The 24,574-nt window shown below is 38.3% G+C and overlaps 1 protein-coding gene across 1 annotated transcript in view; it reads right to left on the bottom strand.

Annotated features, from left to right (window-relative positions):
- RNF170 (ring finger protein 170) overlaps positions 1 to 23,010 on the bottom strand; it is a 31,539-nt gene extending 8,529 nt beyond the window's left edge. Inside the window, exons 1-4 of the mRNA XM_008059879.1 lie at positions 22,868 to 23,010; positions 8,673 to 8,748; positions 4,284 to 4,392; positions 692 to 765 (exon numbers count right to left, since the gene is read on the bottom strand). Of these exons, the coding sequence (XP_008058070.1) occupies positions 692 to 765; positions 4,284 to 4,392; positions 8,673 to 8,748; positions 22,868 to 23,004 (396 nt within the window). The 5' untranslated portion in view covers positions 23,005 to 23,010. The remainder of the gene's footprint in view (positions 1 to 691; positions 766 to 4,283; positions 4,393 to 8,672; positions 8,749 to 22,867) is intronic.
- Between the last annotated feature and the right edge of the window lie 1,564 nt (positions 23,011 to 24,574).

The raw sequence follows: 24,574 nt of genomic DNA, 5'->3' as shown, positions 1-24,574 counted from the left end.
AGGTGTGAGTGATCACGCCTGGCCCTATTTTGCCATATTAAAAACTAAGAACTTTGGTTTCTCAGAATTGTTCAGTATTTTGTTTCTCTAGTCTGTCAAGGAAATTGAGATAACCTGGCATATCTCATGTGTGCTAACATTTTAATCTTCAGATTTGCATTTATAGCATCTACTGCCTCCCACCGGAGGTGGCTTCTGTACTGACTCTAATAGTGTAATCTGTTCTGGAAAATGCAGTGTGGCTTATGTCTCTAAAATAAATGAAACATTTAAAAAAGTTATTATACATCACTTAAAACAACCTGGACCTTCACTGGAAAAGGACAAGTTAAATATAATTTTAAAAAGGAAAAACACTTTTTTTCTAAAAGAAATGTATACAGAGGATATATGCTTAAGCCTGATCATCTAGTCCAGTTATTCTTTTGCCGCTATTTCAACAAAGACTTACAAAGGAAAGGATTCATTTATCAGTTGTTTTCACTACAACTACAGGATTTCAAATAGAATTTCCTTTTTTTTGTGGTATCTTAATGATAGCTTTAAAAAATAAATAATTGAATAATGTCACAGAAGCTTTTGATGAAGTTCTGCTAAAAAAGATAAAAAATAATTCAAAATTTAGACATAAAAACTGTAAAAATGTACAAAATGAATAGCCTGAATAATACCTCTGTATATGAAACATTACCGTTTGTCTACAGATTGGACAACTAATTGCTCCAAGCCATGAACCGTATCGCCAGTAAGCAATAATGCAGGTACCTAATGGGAAAAAAACCCCAAAAAAACATTAAATTTATGTTTTAAAGTTCATATATCCTCAGAAAGTTTCAGATATTTGAAATATTTTAACAATATCACCTTGCTTAAAAGTATTTTTTACTTCAACTAACTCTTCAGGCAAATTCAAATCTAGTAACAATTCCCAGACATTAAAAACCATTTTTTATTTAAACTTCTAGTTAAGCTACAGTTTTGCACAATCAAAAACAAATATATGTTAACTGTCTTGATGCTATGAGGCTTCACAGAAAATATTGCATTTCCTGTGTAATGTAAGTAAAACAACAATTAAACAATATTATAACAACCAACAAACAGAGCATAAATTTTCTGTTCCAAATTTGATATATGTTACAAAAACACAAATTTTACTTTTTGAGTTTAGAAAACCAAATTATCAAAGTATTAACTAATATTAGGTAGTAGGAGCAAGGAATCAAAGGATACAAAGAGTATATGCTCTCTGTCCTGACAAAATTTATAATCCAGTTCAATGATTGAATCAACTCTTGAACTAGATGGATCTGATTTTTCTGCCTGCAAGTATTCATGAGCAGCAAACCAGCTAAAGATGGGCATCACAACCTAAAGAAGAGTTCATATGACTTCAAGAAGTAGCAGGTGAACCAAGTGTATAAACACTAAACTTCAGGCCAATAACATATGAGGGGATATGTTTGAATACTGTTTGGTGATGAAGAGGTCAATTCAGTTTCTTCTCTGCAGGACACCTGCATTTTCGACCATTCAGTTCCCATTATGAATCTGAAATAAGTGCCAAGTGCTGAACTAAGTCTCCCTTATCACTCCAGGATTCTCTATCCTTTCTCTTGTCTGAACAACCTAGCTTAGCCCGTCTGTGTTCCTTATTCTGATTCCTCCAGATCAAATAAGCGTTCAGAATTCAGAACATGCAACTGAGGAGACCAAGATGACATACTTAAAGCAATGGGAGGGTAGTTAAATCTTGAACTGAGTAATACTAACTTTAAGTACAAAAGGAGTGCAGAGAGGGATGCATTAGAGTAACTTGTAGAGGAGAAAAGATTTGAACTGAACTGTAGGATAGATAAGATCTAGATAAGCAGAAAACAGGAGGGAGGACACCTCAGTTTTTATGAACAGCAAGAGCAAATGCCAGAGGAAGAAATAAATGATGTGTGAGGACACCAGGGAGCAAACAGATGGGTTAAGCAAAGGTTGTTCAAATTAGATACTAAAAAACTATGGGGAAAAACTTGTCTACCAAATTAAGGACAAATTTAAAAGCTAAGCAGTCTTTATCTGATATCTTAACTCTCACAGACTGCAACATTAATTAGATGTTTATGAGGTACTTTGACAATTTAATTTCATACAGGAACTTTATAAAAGCAGAATGTATTAATCTGATAGTATTGTTAATACCATCTGTCATGATGTCTCAGATTTATCTACTACCTTTTCATCCAGTGTGTTTTGACATATATTAAACTCATTTAATCTTATGTAACGGTCACTTGCCTGCATTAAAAAACTATGGCCCAGCGCATCAAACACTTTAGTTCATACACATCTGCTGTTATATATAAGTTATACACTTAATGTTTTCCTTTTCCTCAACTCTCCCCCTCCATAAAGAGAAATATGCACCTAAACAGGATGGTAGGAGAGGTGATTCAATAACTTTAATCTTAGTCACAATCTCTCTGAATTTGTATTTGTAAAATGTGAATAAGACCTCACAAGACTGCTGGAGAATTAAGTAAAATAATGATGGTTACAAATGCAAATAAGGTGGTATCTGTTGTTGCCATTATTCCTAACTCCCTGTGATGGAACAGAGCTGCTGTTCCATATATAGAAATAAGTCAAAGTGCTTTTGACATACATGGCACTAATATACTTGAAATATTATTTAAAGAAATACATTTCTGCTTGATAAATTGAATAGCTAATTTTTTAAGCTTTGACCCTATAGACACTAATAAAAGTGGCTAACAAGTAGAGCAGAATATCAGAAACAATCTACTTTATAACCTCAGACCCAGAGGTAAAACCAAGAACACAATACAGTCATCTTTCAACTGACAGGACCATCCATTCAGTGAATTACCTAAGCCTAGGCCGGCAAATACATTTACCCTGCCTGTCAAACCTCACTGATTCTCCTGTGTGGTACTGTGTTAGAGGATGACTGTGGTCACATTCAGATTCGGAAGAAAAGAGTGTCAGATTGATTACGTTTGAGAGGAGAAACAAAACATATCTGCCTTCTCTGACTGCATTTAATTTCCCCCATCTGATCTTACATTATTTTGCTGCTGATTAGCATTTCCAGCAAATAATAAAAAGACTGAAATTGAAATAAGTGTTTTATATTTTATAATTTGTTAGCTACTTAGGCATAAACTTTAGAGAAGAGATTGAAGTTAATGGATGAAGAAATATCATTATTGGATTACTAAATTAGCACAAGGTATAGAAACCCTGCAATGCATGCTATGGGTTTCAACTACTTATGCCATCCTCGACAACATAAATAAGAACAACTGACTTAATAATTTTATATAATGAAATTAGACAAAAGGGAGAAAGCAATTTATAGGATCACTATACGCTGCATTTTAAATTAGTCCTTATATGAAAATGTGGCACATTTTGGAAGCAATAAGACTCTATCTTGAACACACTGTTTTAACAGAAAGAAACGACTACAAAAAAACTAGGTCTAGGCTGGGTGCAGTGGCTCAGCCTGTAATCCCAGCACTTTGGGAGGCTGAGGCAAGAGAATTGCCTGAGCCTGGGGGTTGAGACCAGCCTGGGGGTTGAGACCAGCCTGGGGGTTGAGACCAGCCTGGGGGTTGAGACCAGCAACTTGGTGAGAGCTCATCTCTACAATAAATCACACACACACAAAAATTAGCCGGGAGTGGTGGTGTGCTTCTGTAGTTCCAGCTACTTGGAAGGCTGAGGCGGAAGGATCGCTACAGCCCAGCATGCTGAGGCTGCGAGCGTGACACTGCACTCCAGTCTGGGCAACAAAGTGAGACTCTAACTCAAAAAAAAAAAAAAAAAAAAAAAGAGGTGAGAGCCAAGGGAAGGTCTTGGGCAGGATTCTTAGAGAAGAACCTGGGAAGGATGAATAATAAATGAAACTACCAAAAAGTGAAGAACAAGGAAGGATTCAGTGAATCCCTCATGCTACTGATATACTTGAATTACTATGTAAAGAAAGAAACACGTATCTGCTTATTGAGCTGAATAAAAAAGTTCTTTAAACCTTTGAATCCACAGATGCTAAATAACATTAAATAGGAAATAAATACATGTTATTTAGTATATTATTTAGATGCTAAATAAACTTAGTTGACAAGAAGAGCACGACATGAGAAGCAGTCTACCCTACTCACAAAATACAAAATGTGACAAAGAGAACATTAGTAATCCAGTCTATGTACACATACACGTCTTGGTCTAAATAGTCATTTTTACCAAGGATAGCATTGTTTGCTTACCACAAAAGAGATGTCCACAATTTGTTTCAACGGGGTAAGAGGCTTGATGTAAACAGATTGGACAGTACATGTCAGTGTAGAATTGCTGTCGAGCAGCAACAGGTACATCCTGATAAGATAATACATATACATATTTATACCTGACACAAATAGCTCTCAACATGATCTTATGTTCAATTACATTTAAGAATACAGGCCAGTGGGGCTCGGTGGCTCAGCCTATAATCCCGTGCTTTGGGAGGTTGAGGTGAGTGGATTGCCTGAGCCCGCGGGTTCAAGACCCGCCTGGGCAAGCGAGACCTCATCTCTACAATAAATCAAAAAATTAGCCAGATGTGGTAGTGCACACCTGTAGTTCCAGCTAAATGGAAGGCTGAGGTAGAAGGATTGCTGGAGCCCAGCAGGTCGAGGCTGCGGTGGCCGGGAGCGGCCACTGCACTCCAGTCTGGGTAAAAGAGTGAGACACCAACATACACACACACACACACACACACACACACACACACACACACACACACAAGAATACAGGCCAAGCACAGTGGCTTATGCTTGTAATCCCAGCACTTTGGGAGCTGAGGAAGGAGGATCAGCAATAGTACAAGAATCTATCTCTTAAAAAAAAAAAAAAAGAATACAGCCAATAGTGTGTAATCGTCATCACTTTTACATATGCAATAATTTAAGGTCTTATAATTTTGATAAATTTACAGGTCTATATTGTTTTATTTAAACTGCATGACATCCTGAACACAATTTAAAGATTAAAAACCTAGATTAGCTGGGCTCGGTGGCTCAGCCTGTAATCCCGCGCTTTGGGAGGCTGAGGTGAGTGAATTGTCTGAGCCCGCGGGTTCGAGATCTGGCTGGGCAACTTGGTGAGACCCCATCTCTACAATAAATCAAAAAATTAGCCGGGCGTGGTAGCGCGCGCCTGTAGTTCCAGCTACTTGGAAGGCTGAGGTGGAAGGATCGCCGGAGCCCGCAGGTCGAGGATGCGGTGGCTGGGAGTGTGCCACTGCACTCCAGTCTGGGCAACAGAGTGAGACTCCAACTCAAAAAAAACAACAACAAAAAAAACAAACCTAGATTAACTCAGGAATTCCTCTTTTCTATTTGAATAAGTAAGTTATTCTCAGTAACACAAGACTGAGCTAATACATAAGCTAAGAATAAAAAATGTCAAACTATTTTCTAAGTCTTAGCTTTTTTTCACTTTTAACAGTATTAACAGTTCCTCTTGAGAGTGTTGGATGTTTGCTGTACCTCACATAAGACCAGAATTAAACTTTCAGAGACGAGTATTTGGTCATCTTGGAAGCAGAAAAATTTAGGACCACTGGTAACCTGAACTTGATCCTTCATAGTCATCTTAGTAAATGCTAATATGTTTCTCAGTTGCATCAATGTTGTGACTGAATATAAATGTTAATAAAATTACCAGTAGAAGAAGCATCCAGACTTCAAAGACCACTCTAGAGTGTACGTGCCATGAGGGCAAGGAATTTATCTGTAGGACTCAATGTAGTGCCTCAAGACCTAGAAAAGTATCTAAAACTAGTGTGTAATGTATACCTTTTAAAATACTTATTTAGCCGGGCTCAGTGGCTCAGCCTGTAATCCCGCGTTTTTGGGAGGCTGAGGTGAGTGGATTGCCTGAGCCCGCAGGTTCGAGACCCGCCTGGGCAGCAAGACCTCATCTCTACAATAAATCAAAAAATCAGTCGGGCGCAGTAGCGCATGCCTGTAATGCCGGCTACTTGGAAGGCTGAGGCGGAAGGATCGCCGGAGCCCAGCGGGCGAGGTTGTGGTGGCCGAGAGCGGCCACTGCATTCCAGTCTGGGCGACAGAATGAGACTCCAACTCAAAAAAATAAATAAATAAAATACTTATTTATCAAAACCCACTTTGATAGCACCCAAAACACATAATATATAAAGTAGTTAGCATTAAAAACATCTAATTACAGAAAAAATTTGTCAAATTTGCTGAATATAAGCTGTTCTTAATTGAATCAGATTTTTGCCACTCAATATTAAACCTTAATTAAAATTTCATATTTCCTTTAAAATTCCTGTTACCATAATATTCTGTAATCCAAGGTCACATCTTGATGTTATAGACATTGATGTCAGTTTTAATGGTACAGAAAAGAAAAATGCATAGCACTTAATGTTTCTCTCTCCTTGTCTCATTAATTTTTTAAATAAATTGACAAAAAGAAATTACCAGTGCTGTCCAATACAGTATCCTCAAGTCACATGTGACCACTGTGTACTTGGAATGTGGTCAGTGTGACTAAAGTACTGAATTTCAGATTATATTTAATTTTAACTAATTTAAATTTAAACAGCTACATGTGGTTCATTGGACAGTACAGAGAAGGTTATGCCACTAGCTTTATTCCAACTCTAAGAGCCATATGCTATACCTGAGGAAGATGTGAGGTAGATGCATGGGACTATGGTGCAAAGAAATCTGGAAGATCCTCTCAGTCTGGGACTCCTACATAGCTGAATCTGTTCATATAATCACTAGTGTAAATTTAAGCAAATTTTAGTCATCTACTATATTAGTGGGAATAATGATAGTTGCCTTACTTATCATGTTTGAAGATTAAATAAGATAGTTGTTTATGAAATCACTTTATAAATTATAAAACACTATCCCAGCATGAATTACTGATAACAACAGAGTACTACTAGTATGCTTGAACTATTCTTGCATCAACGAATTTAAGTTCCACGAGGGTGAAAATTTTTGTCTGTTTAGTTCACAATTCAGTTCCCAGTAACTAGAAAATGTCCGGCCTATAGTAGATGTTTAAAAGATATCTGGAGAATAAATAAACTATAAAACTCTTATTAACTAAAGTTTGATCTGGTAGGAAAGCAATTTTTAATTTCTTTAGTTGAAATCTCACTCTGTCACCCAGGCTGGAGTGCAGTGGCATGTTCATGGCCACCGCAGCCTCAACCTGCTGGGCTCAGGTAATCCTTCTACCTCAACCTTCTAAGCAGCTGGAACTACAGGCACATGCCACCATGCCCAGCTAATTTATTTATTTATTTACTGTAGAGATGAGTTCTCACCAAGTTGCCCAGGCCGGTCTCAAACCCATGGGCTCAGGCAATCCTCTCACCTCGGCCTCCCAAAGTGCTGGGATTATAAGTGTGAGTCACCACACCCAGCTGAATTTTTAATTTTTGATATTAGTTATCTCAGTATGAAGGTGTACAATATCCTACTTATTTCAACCTTATATTTCTGGTTCTTAGAGAGTCCATCTGGTAAAAAACAAATAAGAGACATTGAAGAAAAGTTTTTTTCTGTAACTAGTTTTGCTAACTTTGAAACTGAAGGAAAAAAACTCACAAAAATCAGTTGCCGTTCTAGTCATTTCTCTGTAGATCTTACACAGCATATGTCAGAAAGACTAGTTTTTAGCTAGGCATAGTGGCTCATGCCTGTAATCCCAGAACTTTGGGAGGCTGAAGTGAGAGGACTGCCTGAGCCCATGGGTTCAAGACCAGCATGGGCAACATGGCGAGACCTCGTCTCTACAATGAATCAAAAAAATTAGCTGGGCATGGTGGTGCATGCCTGTAGTTCCAGCTACCTGGAAGGCTGACGCGTAAGGATCGCCTGAGCCCAGCAGGTTGAGGCTACGGTGGCCCTGAGTGTGCCACTGCACTCTAGCCTGGCGCACTCTGCACAACTTGGCAAGATCTCTGACTCAAAAAAAGAAAAATTAGTTTTTCTACTACATTTTATTAAGGCTAATTAGACAGTGATTATTTCTGCACTAATAAATAATAGGAAAACTGTTATCTTTCAAAGTAAATTAATAATAAACCAAACATGAAAACATCTGAATAGATTAGGCAACTTGCCTAATCTGAAATAGCAAAAGATGGAAATGGTAAATGAAAATAAAAAATTAAAATATACAATCTGTAGAATAATATAAAGTAATTTGAAGCAGGAAAGAAGCCCATGTTTCCAAAAAGTAATTTATTTATTTATTTATTTATTTTTGAGTTGGAGTCTCACTCTGTCGCCCAGACTAGAGTGCAGTGGCCGCTCCCGGCCACCGCAGCCTCGGCCTGCCGGGCTCCGGTGATCCTTCCGCCTCAGCCTTCCGAGTAGCCGGAATTACAGGCATGCGCCACCACGCCCGGCTGATTTTTTTATTTTTTGTAGAGATGAGGTCTCGCTGCCAGGCAGGTCTCGAACCCACGGGCTCAGGCAATTCACTCACCTCAGCCTCCCAAAGGCGTGGGATTACAGGCTGAGCCACTGAGCCCGGCGCAAAAAGTAATTTATTAATGCTTCATCACAATTTCACATGAAAGGGGAATTCTACTCCTTACATAAATACACATACTTTACCTGTTCTGTTTGAAGTTGTTCTCGAAGTACCCTTATAAGCTCTTGATTTTCTGGGTGAATGTTTTGATGTACATTTCTGTTGAACAGAATATAATAAGATTTGACTAAAAAATATTATCAGATGAATCCATTTTCTTTATAGGTCTACTTTTTACTTAGAACTAGCGGTAACTTAGTAAATGTAAAAGATGGCATACAACTATACTCCAATTCTAGGATTTACATTAAAGGATATTCTATGGTGATTCTTCTGAGATCACTGATCATTAGATGATTTTAGGTTTAAGTGGCGATGACAAACCAAGAGGCCTAGTACCTTGGAAATTTATTGTAATTGCAGGTTTACAAATAATAAAAAGAACAGTTAACACACTTGTTTCTTTTGTGAAATTCCTCCAAAATAAGCAGCTGTATCATTCTATTGTATTATTATGCATTTGAACACTTTTTCACGGCTCATTAGGTCTTTCTCCTAAATTTTGGGGCATGACGAGAGGGAAACAGAGTAGAAATTAAAATGTACTATAACGTAGAAAAGCCAAAACTTAAAATATCACTAACATTCTAACATTAACAATTAGAATGGAGAATCAAAGGCAAGAAGTTAGTGGCAGATAAAAATGGATGGGATAAGACATGGGAATATTGAAAATTAGATGTGTTGGTCAGGTTAGGGGGTGGAAATGAAGATTTACATCTGAATCACAGCTTAATTTAATATGGTTGTAGATGTTTTTGTCTAAACATAAATGTCTTAAACAATAATATTTTAGGTCTACATAATCCCAGGGTTATTTTATAGAAGACCCTTTACCCTCTAGGTAAGCCAATATCCAGCAAAGGCGAGAGGACTGCCTGAGTCCAGGGGTTCGAGACAAGCCTAGACAACTTGGCAAGATCTCATTTCTACAATAAATCAAAAAAGTAGCCAGGTATGGTGGCGCGCTCCTGTACCAGCTACTTGGAAGGCTGATGTGGAAGGATCACCTGACCCCAGCAAGTTGAGGTAAGAAACTCTAATATCTTAATAGGATAGGGAAAATTAAAGAAATCCATCCTACAATTGTTCAATTTTTAGTAAAAGAGGCAAACTTTAGAAAAGAGAGCTAACAAAATATAATCATTAGTGTAAAGAAGAATAAAAGCAATTTGAAGTCAATTATTGGGCTAGGTGTGGTGGCCAGCCTGTAATCCCTGCATTTTGGGAGACTGAGGTAAGAGGATTGCCTGAGTCTGGGGGTTCAAGACCAGCCTGGGCAACTTGGTGAGAACTCATCTCTACAATAAATCACAAAAACTAGCCGGGCATGGTGGCATGTGTCTGTAGTTCCAGCTACTAGACAGGCTGAAGCGGAAGGACTGCCTGAACCCAGCAGGTTAAGGCTGCAGTGGCTGTGAGCATGCCACTGAGCTCCAGCCTGGGCAACAAAGAGTGAGACTCCAACTAAAAAAAAAGTCAAATATTGAAGATGATCAACATAAAGTAATGAAACTACCTGCCTCATCAACAAGGGTATCTGTACAATGGATATTTGTATACCTAACACTTAATTGTACCCCACAATTTAAAATAAAAAATATATATTAAAAAAAAACTACTTGAACTGCTTAAACTCCATCAATCTTGATATGAAGTCGTTATTTTAAAATAAATTACATTCTTATGACTGAAGAGATGATCTATGAAAGAAAGCTACCTCTATATGAAAGGACTCTGTCAAGGTGCAATCTATCACAGGAACCACCTCATTTAAATACTAGCGAATACTTAGCTAAATGGCATTTCTTTTTTCTTTGAGTAGAAAACCATTCTAGCCAGGCATGGTAGCTCATGGTTGTACTCCCAGTACTTTGTGAGGCTGAGCGAGAGGACTGCCTGAGTCCAAGGGTTCAAGACCAGCCTGGGCAACTTGGCGAGATCTCATCTCTACAACAAATTAAAAAATTAGCCAGGCATGGTGGCATGTCCTTGTAGTTCCAGCTACTTGGAAGGCTGACGTGGAAGGATCACCTGAGCCCAGTAAGTCGAGGCTGCGGTGGCCGTGAGTGTGCTACTGCACTCTAGCCTGGGCAACAGAGTGAGACACTGACTCAAACAAACAAAAACACTGCAAAGGACAGGCTGACTCCCTTGTTAACAGTTAATACAGCTAGTATCGTTAAGTTGAAGCCAGTACTCACTGATCATTCCGAAAATCCTAAGGCCTTTAAGAATTATGCTGGTCAGGACAGTGCTCATGCCTATAATCCTACCACTTTGAGGCAGAGGTAAGAAGATTGCCTGAGCCCATGGGTTCAAGACCAGCCTGGGCAACTTGGCAAGACCTCGTCTCTACAATAAGTAGAGTTGGAATCTCACTTTATTGCCCAAGCTGTAGTTCAGGGGCACACTCATGGCTACCCCAGCGTCAACCTGCTGGGCTCAGGCGATCCTTCTGCCTCAGCCTTCCAAGTAGCCGGAACTACAGGCATGCGCACTAACATGCCCAGCTGATTTTTTATTTATTGTAGAGATGAGGTCTTGCCAAGTTGCCCAGGCTGGTCTCGAACTGTGGGCTCAGGAAATCCACTCGCCTTGGCCTCCCAAAGTGCTGGGATTACAGGCTGAGCCACCGAGCCCGGCCCATTCTCTTTTCATTGGGAAAATATAGTGATGATGTTTCATAGTACAGGCACAAACCATGAGACTGGAAATTCTTTCCTTTGGCTTCTTTCTATAAAAGAGAAGATGTAGGAATTCTTAAATTTGGTAATAGAATATTTGAAAAATCAAAGTATAGACATAGAATAAGAATAAACAGCCCAAGCTACTGAATATTGTCTGTAAGCCCCAATGTAATGGTATTTGGATATGGGACCTTTGGGAAATAAACAGGTCATGAGAAAGCTTGCTTCCTGCTCTATTCTCTTCCTTGTGAAAACACAATAAAAAAACAGCCATCTGCAAACCAGGAAAGAGACTCTTGCCAGATACCAGATCTGATAACCCCTTGATCTTGGACTTTCTAGTCTCTGGAATTGTGAGAAATAAATGTTTGTTATGTAAGTCACTTAATCTATGGTTATTTGTTATAACAATCCATTCACTAAGACAATGATCAAGTGACTTTTGACAAGGGTGTCAAGACCATTCAATAAGGAAAGTACAGTCCTTAAACAAATGGTGCTAGGAACACTGAATATCCATATGTAAAAGAATGAAATTGGACCCTTTACCTCACACCATGTCCAAAAATTAACCCAAAATGCACCAAAGGATTAAACTTAAGAGTTAAAAAACAAAAGTTTTGGAAGAAAACAGAAGAAATCTTTGTGGCTATGGATTTGGCAATAGTTTATTTTATTTTATTTTATCTTTTAGAGACAGGGTCTTGCTCTGTCAAGCCAGGCTGGAGTGTAGTGGTACAACCATAGCTCACGGCTGCATCAAACTCCTAGGCTAGAGTGATCTTCCTGCCTCAGCTTCTCGAGTAGCTGGAACTACAAGTGCATGCCACCACCATGCCCTGCTAGCAAAGATTTCCTAAATATGAGACAAAAGCAAAGGCAATGAATGAAAATAATATATAACTTGAACTTCATCAAAATAAAAAAATATGTGGATCAAAGGATACTATTAAGGAGAGTGAAAAGAAAATCTACAGAATGGGAGATAGTATTGGGAAATTATATACAGGAAAACCTTGGGTTCTTTTGCAATTCACTTAATTGCCCTTTGCAGATATTGTTTTTTAATAGAGAAGGTGTTTGGCAACCCTGCATCGAGCAAGTCTATTGGTGCCATTTTTCAACAACATGTGCTTACTTCATCTCTGTGTTGCATTTTGGTGATTCTCACAATATTTCAGACTTTTCCATTGTTATTTTAGTTGTTATGGCAATTTCTGATCAGTGGTCTGTGATGTTACTATTAAAACTGTTTGCAGTGCCACACTCTACACCATATAAGATGGTGAACTTATTTGATAAAGTTGTATACGTTCTGATTGTTCCACATATGGCCATTCTCGTCTCTCTCCCTCTCCTCAGGCCTCCCATTCCCTAAGACACAATATTTAAATTAAGCCAATTAGCTGGGCTCGGTGGCTCAACCTGTAATCTCACGCCTTTGGGAGGCTAAGATGAGTGGATTGCCTGAGCCCGCAGGTTCACGACCCGCCTGGGCAGGCGAGACCTCATCTCTACAATAAATCAAAATATTAGCTGGGCGTGGTGGCGCATGCCTGTAATTCCGGCTACTCGGAAGGCTGAGGCGGAAGGATCACCGGAGCCCAGCAGGTCGAGGCTGCGGTGGCCGGGAGCAGCCACTGTACTCCAGTCTGGGCGACAGAGTGAGACTCCAACTCAAAAAAAAAAAAAAAAAAAAATTAAGCCAATTAATAACCCTACAATGGCCTGTAAGCATTCAACTGAAAGGAAGAGTTGCATATCTCTTTAAATCAAAAGCTAGAAAAGATTAAGCTTAGTGAAGGAGGTATATCGAAAGCCAAAACAGGCCTAAAGTGAGTCCTCTTGGGTCAGTTAGCCAAACTGTGAATGCAAAGAAAAATTTCTTGAAGAAAATGAAAAGCGCTACACTCGTGAACACACAAATGATAAGAAAGTGAAATAGTTTTATTGCTGATATGGAGAAAGCTTCAGTGGTCCTCCCTTAAGCCAAAGCCTAATCCAGAGCAAGGCCCTATCTTTAATTTTATGAAGGCTAAGAGAGGTGAGAAAGCTGAAGAAGAAAAGTTGAAAGCTAGTAGAGGTTCGTCATGAGGTGTGAGGAAAGAAGCTGTCTCCATAACATAAAAGTGCAAGGTGAAGCAGCAAATGCTGACACAGAAGCTATAGCAAGTTATCTTGAATATCTAGCTAAGATCACTTATGAAGGTGGCAACAGTAAACAATAGATTTTCAATGTAGGAAAAATACCTTTTCATTGGAAGAAGATAACAATAGGACTTTCATAGGTAGAGAGAAGTCAATGAGTGGCTTCAAAACTACAGGCCAGGCTTGGTGGCTCAGCCTGTAATCCCAGTACTTTAGAAGGCCGAGGTGAGTGGATTGCCTGAGCCCGTGGGTTTGAGACCAGCCCCGGCAATTTGGTGAGACCTTATCTCTACAATTAAAAAAAAAAAAAATAGCTGGGTGTGGTAGTGCACACCTGTAATTCTGGCTACTTGGAAGGCTGAGGCTTAAGGCCAACACTGGGGTGGCTGTGAACATGCCACTGCACTCCAGCCTGGACGACAGAGTGAGACTCTGATTCAAAAACAAAACAAAACAAAAAAACTACAAAGGACAGGCTGACTTTCTTGTTAACAGTTACTACAGCTAGTATCTTTAAGTTGAAGCCAGTGCTTACTGATCATTCTGAAAATCCTAAGGCCTTTAAGAATTATGCTGGCCAGGCGCAGTAACACACGCCTGTAATCCCAGCACTTTGAGAGGCAGAGGTGAGAGGACTGCCTGAGCCCATGGGTTTGAGACCAGCCTGGGCAACCTGGCAAGACCTCTTCTCCACAATAATTAAATAAATAATTAGCCAGGTGTGGTGGCATGTGCCTGTGGTTCCAGCTACTTGGAAGGCTGAGGCAGAAGAATTGCCCGAGCCCAGTAGATCGAGGCTGCAGTAGCTGTGAGAGTGCCACTGCATTCTAGCCTGCCCGACAGAGTGAGACTCCAAACCATTAAGGGGGCGGACAAAGACTTGAATAGCCATTTCTCCATAGAAGACAGACAAATGGCCAGGTACAGTGGCGTGCTCCTGTAGTCCCAGCTAGTAGGAATACTGAGGGGGTAGGATCGCTTGAGCCCAGTTCTGGGCTATGCCAATTGAGTGTCCACATTAAGTTCAGCATCAATATGGTGACCACCTGGGAGCAGGTAACCACGAGGTTGCCTAAGGATGGATGACCTGGCCCAGGCTGGAAATAGAACAGGTCAAAACTTATATGCTGATCAATAGTGGGATTGTACCTGTGAATTGCTACTATACTCGAGCCTGGGTAACATAGTGGGACCCCCATCTCTCTTTAAAAAAAAAAAAAAGATGATGAGAGAAGTATGAAATGATGCTTAAGGAAATATACATCAAAATGACAGTTTGATTTGGTACTTCAGAGGTAATTCATACTTATGATGATGGCTATTGAATTACAAAAATAAGTGTTGGCATGGATGTAAAGAAATTGGAGCCATGGTGCCTTGCTAGCAGTAACGTAAAATAGGGCAGCTGCTAAGGAAAACACTTGTAAGTTCCTTAAAAAGTCAAACATAGGATTACGGTATGACCCAGAAATTCTACTTGAAAATATGGACTCAAACAGATACTTGTGCACCAATATTCACAGCAGCATTATTCACAATGTCCAAAAGGTTGGAGTGACCCAAATGCCCATCAATAGATTAATATATAAATAAAATATGGTATATACATACAACGAAATATTATTTAGCCATAAAAAGGAAATTCAAATTCATGCTGCAACATAAACTTTAAAAACACAATGCTAAATGAAATAAGGCAGACACAAAAGGACAAATACTGCTTGATTCTACTTCATGAAGTATGTAAAATAGGCTAATTCTCTGAGACACAAAGTAGAACAGAGGTTTCTAGGGTTGGGAGTAGGAATAGGGAGTTACTATTATTATTTTTGAGTCAAGGTCTCACTGTCACCCAGGCTGGAGTGCAGTGGCATGCTCATGGTTCACTGCACTCTCAACTTCCTTGGCTCAGGTGATCTTTCCACTTTAGCCTCTGGAGTAGCTGGGCTACAGGAACATGCCACCATGCCTAATTTTTTTTTTTTTTTTGGTAGAGGCAAAGTCTTGTTATGTTGCCTAGGCTGGTCTCAGACTCCTGGGTTTGAGCAATCCTCCTGCTTCAGCCTCCCAAAGTGCTGGGATTCCCAAAGTGCTGGGATTCCTGAAGTGCTGGTATTATAGGAGTGAGCTACCATGCCCAGCCAGAGTTATTATTTAAATGGGTACAGAGCTTCTATTTGGAATGATGAGAAAGTTCCAGAAGTAGATAGTGAAAATGGTCACACAACGATGTGAATGTAATTAATGTCCCTGAATTATACATTTAAAAATGGTTAAAATCGTAAATTTTGTTATGTATATTTACCACCACACAAAAAATAAATTATAATGATTGAAATAATCAAAGAAATTACAAACAAAGAGATTTGTCTGTATTTTAAATTACATATGCTACTATTCCCCCAAGACATCATTAATTGATTACCTCCTTGAAGTAGCAAGACTACAATTGCCAACTACTTAGGACTCTAAAGGGCTGGATTGCAATCTAAACTGACCTCTCACCCAATCATATGACAGACTGAAGGCAATGTCCAAGCAATAGGGAGCACCTTATGTAACCCGAAAAGGTATTTCTTAAGTGGAGCCAAAATCTCAACATTTATCTCCACCCATTGGTTCTGCCTATGAAACCACACTCAGTAAATCGAATTATTTACAAAGCAAGGCTTCATCATCTTTGAAGACAGCTTTACCATGTAAACGTTACCTTTCCCTAAGCTAGATCTTATCCATTCCTTCAAGTGTTTTACATGATTTGTTTCCGTAGCTTTATCCATTTTGATGATCTCCTGAATGTTTTCCAGTTTAAAATGCTTGTCCCAAACTGATATGACCTTATGCTGGTTATTTGATTAGATACAACAGCCTATACTGTTAAATTTTTGGTATGTACATACAATTGCCTTATTAAATGGAAACTTCTTAGTTTGGACTTTATATCAGTCCAGTCTGTGGGGGGAAACTTTTATTATTCAAGTAATAAATACTTATAGTAGAGAAATCAGAAAACAAATAACAGAAAAAATATTTTTAAATGAAATTAGTTTTATAAAGATACTTTTAAACATAATTGGCTGCTTCACAAATGGTTTTGTGATGTTTTTCCTTTTTTCTTTCTTTTTAATTCATCCTAACTGCAACTCTGTACCCTTCGACTAAACTCTTCCCAGCCCCTGGCAAACACCATTCCACTCTCTGCTTCTATGAGTTCAAATTTTTTAAATTTCGCACATAAGTGGGATCATTATGTAATTTCTTTCTGTGCCTGCCTTATTTCAGTTACTATAATGTCCTTTAGGTTTATCCATGTTGTTACAAATGGCAGGATTTCCTTTGTTTTTAAGACTGAATAGTATTTAGTATTTCATTGTGTACACTTTCTTTTTTTTTTTTTTTGAGTTGGGGTCTCACTCTGTCGCCCAGACTGGAGTGCAGTGGCCACTGCCGGCCACCGCAGCCTCGATCTGCTGGGCTCTGGCGATCCTTCCGCCTCAGCCTTCCAAGTAGCTGGAACTACAGGCGTGCGCAACCATGCCCGGCTAATTTTTTGATTTATTGTAGAGATGAGGTCTCGCCAAGTTGCCCAGGTGGGTCTCGAACCCGTGGGTTCAGGCAATCCACTCACCTCAGCCTCCCAAAGGCGCGGGATTACAGGCTGAGCCACCGAGCCTGGCTTGTGTTCACTTTCTTTATCCATTCTTCCACTAATAGACACATAGGCTGATTCCATATTTTAGGTATTATAAATAATGCTGCAATGAACATGGAAGTACAGGTGTCTTTTGATATATTCACTTAATTTTCTTTTGATATATACCCTGAAGTGCGATAGCTGGGATCATATGGTAGCTCTATTTATTAACTTTTTGAGGAACCTCCATACTGTTTTCCATAGTGACTGTGCCATTTTACACTCCCACCAACAGTGTACCAGGGTTCCCTGTGCTCTACATCCAAACCAACACTTAGTTTTCATCTTTTTCCCCATCATTTTGATAATGGTTATTCTAATAGGTTCAAAATTATATCTCATTATAGTTTTAACCTGGATGTCCCTGGTGATTAGTATCGTTGAGCATTTTTTTCATATACCTTTTGGCTTTTTGTGTATCTTTTGAGAAATGTCTATTCAGGTCCATTGTGTTTTTAAAAATTTTCTTTTAGATTCAAGGGGTACATGTACAGGTTTGTTACATGGATATATCACTTAATGGTGTGGTTTGGGTTTCTACTGATACCAGGTGGAGGGCATGGTACCCAATGGGCGGTTTTTCACCTCTTACCCCCCCTTCCTCCCTAACCCTTTTAGGAGTCTCCAGCATCTGTTGCTCCCATCCTTATGCTCATGTATACCCAGTGTTTGGCTCCTACTTATAAGTGAGAACATGCAGTATTCAATTTTCTGTTTCTATAATAATTCACTTAGATGGCCTCTAGTTGCATCAATGCTACTTTAAAAAGCATGATTTCATTCTGTTTTATGGTTATATAGTTTTCTATGGTGTATATGTACCACATTTTCTAATCCAGTCCACTGTTGATGGGTACCTAGGTTGGTTCCATGTTTTTGCTATTATTGAAAGGTGGTACCTATAGAAACCTAGAAGAAACTTAGCTTATTCTTAGTTTAGTCTTTTTGCCTCAGCATAACCCTTAGAAAGCATTCAGACATTCTACTGCAGGACAAACAGTAGCCTATCCCATCCCCCCTTGGCAAATCTCTAAGACCAGGACAGCCCAAACTTTCAATTCATTGTTTAGCATATAATCTCTAGTAAACTTTTAGGTTTCTTGTGAAGGTTGAAGGTCAAAGATCACCCTTTGGCTGGCCAAAGTCATAAAAGTGATAATATGACCACCTTTGGTCAAGGAATCTATGAATTGCAAATGTCTAACAAGTGCAAATGTCTAACAAGTTTCTTGCAGGAAAAAACCCCTCCGGCCCCAAATCCCCAAATTAACCTAATCAGCCCTTTGTGACCTATGTGACACAGATAAACCCCACCAAGGCAGCAATCATGTGACTAACCCACCCACCTGCCTGCTGTCCACCACCTGACGTCAGTACCTGCGCTTGCCTGCCCCTTTGTGATAAAGTAGACAGACCACTACCCAATCACCTTAATGATCTTCCCCCATTGAGGGGAATGGTTAAAAGGACTCAACCACAAGCAGCCAGTGGCCACTGCTTTGCTAGACTCTGGCGTGGCCACGTGTTCTTTGAGTTATGGCTGTCACCACACTTCCTGGCTTTGGCCCTCTTCCCCACCTTGGGGAAGTGAATCTTCTCTCTCCCTTCTCTTTTTCTAATTTACTTTCAAATCAACTTTTCTTTCTTTACCTCTTCACATGTTCCAATTCTTTGCATTACCTGGATCTCTGGGTTACAGGTGTTGCACATCCCCTCGCCTCTCCATCCACCCTCACCCTAATCGTACCCTAACAATTATTATCTTTTTAATTGAGTTATTTGTTTTCTTGCTATTGAGTTGAGTTCCTTATATAGTTTGGATTTTAACCACTTATCAGGTATATGGCTTGCAGACATTTTCTCCCATTCTGTATGTTGTCTCTTCACTCTGCTGTTTCCTTTGCTGTGCAGAAGCTTTTTAATTTGATGCAATTCCATTCGTCTATTTTTGCTTTTGTTGCCTGGGCTTTTGGGATCATAGCAAAAAAATAATTGCCCAGACTAATGTCATAAAGTTTTTCCCTACGTTTTTGTCCTATGTTTGTTTCTTTTATTTATTTTGTTGTTGTTGTTGAGTTGGAGTCTCACTCTCTTGTCCAAGCTGGGGCGCAGTGGCATGTTCATAGCTACTGCAGCCTCGACCTGCTGGGTTTAGGTGATCCTTCCGCCTCAGCCTTCCGAGTAGCTGGAACCACAGACGCACATCACTGTGCCCAGCTAATTTTTTGATTTATTGTAGAGACAAGGTCTTGCCAAGTTGCCCTGGCTGATCTTGAACCCCTGGGCTCAGGCAATCATCTCGCCTCAGCCTCCCAAACTGCTGGGATTATAGTTGTGAGCCACCACGCTGGGCCTTCCTCTAATAGTTTTGTAGTTGCCGGTCTTATGTTTAAGTCCTTAATCCATTTTGAGTTGATTTTTGTGGCTGGTGTGAGATAAGGGTCCAATTTCATTCTTTTGCATGTAAATATCTAGTTTAGGTAGGGCTCGGTGGCTCAGCCTATAATCCCAGCACTTTGGGAGGCCGAGGTGAGTGGATTGCCTGAGCCGGCGGGTTCGAGACCCGCCTGGGCAACTTGGCAAGATCTCATCTCTACAATAAATCCAAAACTAGCCAGGCTTGACAGCGAGTGCCTATAATTCTGGCTACTTGGAAGGCTGAGGCAGAAGGATCACCGGAGTCCAGCAGGTTGAGACTGTGGTGGCTGGGAGCATGCCACTGCACTCCAGTCTGGGCAACCGAGTGAGACTCCAACTCAAAAAAAAAAAAATCTAGTTTTTACAACATGAATTCATCCTATTACTGAATTCATATATTAGTTCTAAAAGTTTTTGAAGTCTTTAGATTTTCCTGAATATACAATCATGTCATCTGCTCAGAGAGTCAATTTTACTTCTTTCTTTCTACTCCTAATGACTTTTCCTTTTCTTTCCTCATTGCTCTGGCAAGGACTTCCAGGATTATGTTGAATAGAAGTGACAAAGTGAGTATCCTTATCTTATTCCTGATCTTAGAGAAAAAGTTTTTAGCTTTTCACTATTGAATATGATGTCAGCTGTGGTTTTATCATATGTGGCTTTTATTTTGTTGAAGTACATTCCTTCTGTACTAATTGGTTGAGAGTTTTTTAAAACATGAAAGTATGTTGAATTTTTGGCAAATGCTTTTTCTGCATTTATTGAGATAATCATGTGATTTTGTCCTTCATTTTGTTAATATGGTGTATCATATTTCTTGATTTACATATATTTAGCCATGCTTGCATCCCAAGGATAAAGCCCTCTTGTTTATGGCATAGTATCCTTTTAATGTGCTACTGAATTCAGTTTGCTACTATTTGGTTGAGAATTCTTTCATTTATATTTTTCAGGGATATTGGCTTATAATCTTCTTTTCTTGTAGCATTTTTATCTGGCTTTGGTATAATGGTAATGCTGGCCTCAGAGAACAAGTTAAGAAGAATTCTCTCTTCTTCAAGTTTTGAAAAGTTTGAGAAGGACTGGTGTTAGTTTTTCCTTAAATGTTTGGTAGAATTGCAGTATTTCCTTTCTTTTTAAGGCTAAATGTTATTCCATTATGTGTATATATCACACTTTGCTTGCCTAGTCATCTGCTGATAGACACTTTTTAGACACACTTTTTGGTGGTAATGTGAATAACCCTGTTTAAACATGGGTATGCTAATATCTCTTCAAGTTCCTGCTCTCATTTCCTTTGGTTATATGGTCAAATACGGAATTGCTGGATCACGTTTATTGTTTTTTTTAAAAAAAACTTTTGAGGAACTACCATAATGTTTTCCACTGTAGCTACACCATTTCACATTCTCATCAATAGTGCCGAAGGGTTCCAGTTTCTCCACATCCTCACCAACACTTGTCTTTTTTTTTTTTTTAATGTAGTCATCCTAATGGGTGTGAGGTAGCATCCCATTATGGTTTTGATTTTGCATTTTTGTAATGATTGGTGATGTTAAACATCTTTTCATGTGCTTATTGGACACTGTATATCTTCTTTGGAGAAATGTCTATTCAGATGTTTTGCTCATATATTAATTGGATTATTTCTCATTTTATTGTGGAGTTATGAGTTTGTTATATATACCAGATACAAATGCCTTAACAAATATATAATTTGCAAATATTTTCTCCCATTCTTCAGGTTGCTTTTTCACTTTCATGATACTGTCCTTTGATGAGTAAAAGTTATTAATTTTGATGAAGTCCAGTTTGTCTACTTTTCCTTTTGTTGTTTATGCTTTTGATATCATATCTCAGATCCTTTGCCAAATCCAAAGTCGTGATGACTTACACCTATGTTTTCTTCTAAAGGTATTATAATTTTGCCTCTTACATTTAGGTTTTGAGTTGATATGGTGTGGCATGGGTCCAACTTCATTCTTTTGCATGTAGCTATCCAGTGTTTCAGCACCATCTGTTGAAATCTTTCCTACTGAGTGATTTTGTCACCCTTGTCAATTGACCAAACATATATTGCTTGACCATTTATAAATCTGAGTCTATTGTACCAACATGTTAGCTATCTTTTCCAAGTGACAGTTTAATAAGAATGCTTCTTATGTCTTTTTTATCCAAATTGTCATTAAGAATGAAAAGAACAGGCTCAAGGACAGAGCCTTGCAGCAATATACCTTCCCTTTTGATTTATATTACAACATGAGTTAGGACCCCTAAGAACAACCTGCCAACCAGTTATGAAGTCACTTAACTCTGCTATCATCTAATCATCATTTTCTACCTTATATCCACAGGTATATCACCAGTATCATTCTGGATTACCACTTTGTAAAATATCCTATTGAAATCAAGCTATATTAACCAATAAGAGGCTATCAATGCAGAGGTAATAGAGTAACAAATTAATTATCATTTTTCTAAGTGTTCACATTTTGTTTAATAATCCATTGTATATTTTTTACAGGAAACACACTGATTTGTAATTTTTGGAATAAACCTTTTTTCTACTTTATGCTTTTTTATTTGCCTTCAATGATTTATACAAAAGTTTATTTATCTTCACGTATTAATGCTGAAATTTCTACTTTATTACCTGGTTTGTACATATTGGTATATAGACATCTGAGACTTTTAAATATTATTCCTGATCCTACAATAATCAGTTAATTAAGAATAATTAAAATAAATTCTAGAGTCAGGTATAGCAGCAGATGCCTATAGTTCCAACAACTTGGGAAGCTGAGGCAGGAGGATCACTTGGTCCAGCCTGGGCAATATAGCAAGACTATGTCCCTAAAAAATTAAATAAATTCTAACCTTAATTCCCTTTACACTCTCCAAGTCTTTTTTGCCTAAGTTTTTCCATTTAAAAACTCTAAATATTTTGCACTTATTATCTATATTACCTACAAATTGATAGATTCAATTATGAAATTAAATTTTTAAAACTGGGATATTCTGGAAAATATTTACATTTTATTCAAAATATGGATGATGAATTTAAATATTATCTGATAAGACAGTTAATGACAGGAAAAATATATGTCAGCATTCAAACGCCAATGGAAAATAAAATACCTTAGTAAGTATCTACAATTACTGAAATCCATTATTTGCTTTCCATATTAAGTATTATACATCACGAGGCATCAAAATGTCAGCACTTGGAAAAAGATAATATTTCAATTCTTTTGCCCTTTAGTCTCACCTGAAAAGTGCATATACCAGGGTAGCAATCAAAGCGAAACTGACCACAACCGCCACAAGTACTTGGTCACTTACTCCTTCTATAACTGAATCAGCATCCAGTTTCAAACTTTGAACTTCCCCTTGATATTTGGCCATTCCAGGTCTAAAATATGAAGAAACAAGACAAAAGTTACAAATAACACAGTGAAAATGAAATATACTAATAAAAGCAATAAAATACAACTGACTCCTAATATATTTAAATTTTTGTACCACCTACTTAAGGTAGGCAGCATTAAGTACAACTCTGGTGAAGATTCTCCCATTATTGATACATTATTTTGGGGAACACAAAATTTTATTTCTTTTAAGAAAAACAATTACTGTAATTTATAGTCTTAAAAAACAAATGTAAAAAAATCTTCGGGCTGGGCGCGGTGGTTTAAGCCTATAATCTCAGCACTTTGGGAGGCGAGAGGACTGCCTGAGTCCATGGGTGTGAGACCAGCCCAGGCAACTTGGTGAGACCTCATTTCTACAATAAATCAAAAAATTAGCCAGGCATGGGGGCGCATGTCTGTAGTTCCAGCAACTTGGAAGGCTGAGGCGGAAGGATCGCCTGAGCCCAGCAGGTTGAGGCCGCGGCAGCTGGAAACGTGCCACTGCCATTCAGCCTGGGTGGCACAGTGAGACTCCTACTCAAAAAAGAAAAAAAAAAAACTTCCAACTTAACCAAGTTTTTCTTTAATTTTAAGAAAAGACATCCTTGCTTAACTGCTCCTTTCTTACTCCTCAGTACCAAATACATTCTCCAAGTAGATCATATTTCTCTCCTCCCTCAAATGAACATGTATGTCTCATGGAATTTCCCATATATGGATGGCAAAGGAAATATATTGTAGTCTTCTGAAAATATTCCTAGAATGCCTAGCATATACTCTGTACACATTAGGACCTAATATATATTTGTTTAAATAAATGACTTACCAAACTTATGAGTAATTTGAAAAGTAAAAGACGTTTAGGCTATAGGACATTTATATGTATACTAAAACTACTTGAATTAAACGTTCTAGTGTTTGAAAAACCATTAGCCTCACCTGAAACTAAGCACAGCTTATGGTTCAAAATTTTTTGAACTGTCTAGAATATAGAATCACTCTGAGGCTGCATTTCCTTATGAAGAGAAAAGGGAGGATATGAAACTCTCCTTCCCATATTCTCAACTAGACAAAAATGGTAGTACCCAATCCTATAGGTATAAGGGGAGATAGACCAACTACAACAAAGTCCAAATATCACAGGTAATTCATTTTTTTCAGATGACAAAACATTAAAGTTCAAAGTCTTATAAGACACCTAAAGGGAAATAAAGAAAATATTCAATTAGGTATACATATTAATTAAAATTAAGTTCTGAATTTATGTAACTTATAGAACTGAAAAGAGTTTAATCCAATATCATCATTAACCATTAAATGTAAGTCTTAACATCTTTGAGAAGAATCTGAACTGGCTGCTAGTAAGAAAATTACCTCTCAGGGAAGAAATCTAAGCAAACAAATAGATCAAAGACAGCTTTCATCAACTTTACATATCATAATAGCCTGATACATTATGAACTTTCTAATGACAGGTTTTAAATACCCATTATGAAGGTGCATACTAAGAAATTCAGAGAACAAGCTCTAATTTCAGTATTTTCACATTCAAAAGAACAGTCAAA

Source organism: Carlito syrichta, unplaced genomic scaffold (assembly GCF_000164805.1).
Source record: "Carlito syrichta isolate Samal-C Ts95f unplaced genomic scaffold, Tarsius_syrichta-2.0.1 Scaffold304409, whole genome shotgun sequence".
NCBI classification, from domain to species: Eukaryota; Metazoa; Chordata; class Mammalia; order Primates; family Tarsiidae; genus Carlito; species Carlito syrichta.
This window is presented reverse-complemented; position numbering and strand designations above follow the sequence as displayed.